This window comes from Penaeus japonicus, unplaced genomic scaffold (genome assembly GCF_977035675.1).
Source record: "Penaeus japonicus unplaced genomic scaffold, GWHDUDI00000001_assembly GWHDUDI00000028, whole genome shotgun sequence".
NCBI lineage: Eukaryota > Metazoa > Arthropoda > Malacostraca > Decapoda > Penaeidae > Penaeus > Penaeus japonicus.
The window spans coordinates 12798442-12800941 of record NW_028234430.1 but is presented as its reverse complement, the minus strand read 5'-3'; the positions used below and the strand labels follow the sequence as shown (position 1 = coordinate 12800941).

General features: G+C 34.6%; 1 protein-coding gene across 1 annotated transcript in view; it reads left to right on the top strand.

Moving 5' to 3' along the window:
- The window catches only part of LOC122247740 (uncharacterized), a gene marked incomplete in the record, with an annotated part of 457699 nt that overhangs the window by 453974 nt on the left and 1225 nt on the right, over positions 1 to 2500 (top strand). The window contains 2 exon segments of the mRNA XM_086553445.1: positions 1274 to 1412; positions 2432 to 2500. The exon segment at positions 2432 to 2500 is cut by the window's right edge and continues 76 nt beyond it. Coding sequence (XP_086409571.1) covers positions 1274 to 1412; positions 2432 to 2500 — 208 coding nt within the window.

Below are 2500 nucleotides of genomic sequence, written 5' to 3'. Positions count from 1 at the left end.
CTCTTTACATACTTAATTGATCTATCGACGGATAATCAAACCATTTCATCTTTTATCAATCATATTGGAAATAGTTTACCCAATTTATTTATCTTCATGCTTAGCTTGATATCAGCTACAAACTTTATGAATAATATAAATTAATTACACTTGCATCATACATATTTTCTCAAAGTTAAGCATCATATAATTTCTGAAAAAGTGACACAATTGAAAAAAAAAGAAAGAAAGAAAGAAAGAAAGACAAAAACACTCATTACATACCCAAACAAGTAGTCACTATTTTTTATAGCCATTAGATAAGCCTTCTTTTATAAATTGGTAGATTATGGTATTAAATGTAAAAGCTTGTGGAAAAGTATATAAACTGTCTTGTGCCAACGTAAGCAGAACGTAGAATTCTTAAAATTGCATAATTTTATTGATTACGTTAAATGCTTTGCTAAGAATGTATTTTTGAATGTAAAACAATCATATCTTAAAATTGGGAGTTTTAGAGTTGAGAAACTAAAGGCAAATTAAAATTGTAATTGTAATTGTAAATCGCTTTGTAAGATGTAAATAATGATTATGTAATCTTGTTGCAGAGTAGCAACGTTGCATGAGTTTAGCAGTTATATATTTTATCTGTTATTGAGGAGAGAATTTCAAGACTTATTTTTTTTTCATTTGATAGCATACATACATATCATATATCAATATATGTGTAATTTAAACCAGTATTTAAAAAATACCGAGATTGTACATCGATAATGAGTTTCTTCATGAGTCATTCGGAATTCATACTATATAGAAAATAAATGAATAAGAAAAAGAAAAAGAAATGAAGAGTCCAGTTACTAAAACTCTTTTTCTCTTCCCCCTCCCCGTTACGTCCCTCCTCTCTTTTACCTTTCTTCCGTCCTCCTATCTACCTCTTTCTGTCCTACCCATTCCCACCTCCATCTTCTTCCTCTCTTTCCTCTTCCGTCTTCCCTTTCTCCCCTCTTCTCTTTCATCAATCTCTCCCTCCCCACTTTTACCTTTTTCCCTCTCCTCTTCCCTCCTCCTGCTAATCTCCTCCCCCCCCCCTCCCCACTTTCCTTCTCCCTCCTCCTTTTCCTCCTCTTTTCCTCCCTACTCCCTCTCCTCTTTCCTACTTCCTCTCCTCCCCCCCCCCCCCCCTCACCTCATCCTTTTCCCCCTTCTTCCTCCTTCTCTTTCACCCTCTCCCCTCCTTCCCCCTCATTTTCCTCTCGCCCCCCACGCCCATCTCACACCCACCCCCTCTCAGACTCCGCCATGTACGCGCACTATGTATTTGGCACGATGGACCAGGATGGCTCTGGCACCATTACCTTCGGGGACTTCATCATGGGTCTCTCCGTACTGCTGAAGGGGACGCTGCAGGAAAGAGTTAACTGGATCTTCAAGTAAGTCACATTTACGGGAATACTTGTAATATTTGTTTGGTTCTTTGTTAAGTCTTGATGCTCATAATGGTTTACTATGTGTTCATGGTAATAGTGGCTTTTTATGTGTTAAGGATAGCAATGTTTTTCTAATTGTCAATGATAGTGGTTTTCAAAAATGTTAATGGTAATCATGGTTTATTAAGTGTTTATAATTATGATGTGATTATTGGACCTAATAATGATAGCGTAGTTGTGGTTAATGGCAATGATATTAATGTTATTGGCAAGGGTAATGATAGTGTAATTTTGGCATTGGTGTTAATGGTGCAGTTATTGGCGATGGGAATGATGGTGAAGTCATTGCTAATGTTAAATATGGTGTAGTTATTGCTACTGGAGTAGCTGTGATGATGGTAATCGTTGTCAATGATATAAATGTTGCAGTTACCGGTAACAATGGGAATGGTGATGAAATTATACCTAATGAAATAATGATACCCATGATGGGGTAAGGTATCACTGTCAATAGCCAATGGCAATGGAAATAATGACCCTAATAAATACAACTATTGCCATCAGTGCCAATAGTAGTATTAGCAATGGTAGTGATGATGATAAGGATAATATTAAAAGTATTGATGATGATTATAACTTACAATGATTGAACACCGATTTTCATATACGCAATACTAATGATGGTAATAATGATGATAGTGAGGTTGGTAATGATGATAGGAGTATAAGTAATGATAATAGTACAATGATAATATCAATGATAATGATGATAAAAAGAACAACAAAGATGATAAGGATAACACTCGCCATCATCATCATTACCATCAATACCTTTTAAAAAAATCGCAAAATAACATGATATCCCCCAGAGAAAAAAAATAGATAAATAAATAAATAAATAAATATATATATATATATATAAATATATATATATATATATATATATATATATATATATATATATATATATATATATATGTATACACAGTACATTGTTTTCACTCTCTGACTTCCTCCAACAGCCTGTATGACATCAATAACGATGGCTACATCACACGGGAGGAGCTGGTTGACATCGTGACCTCCATCTA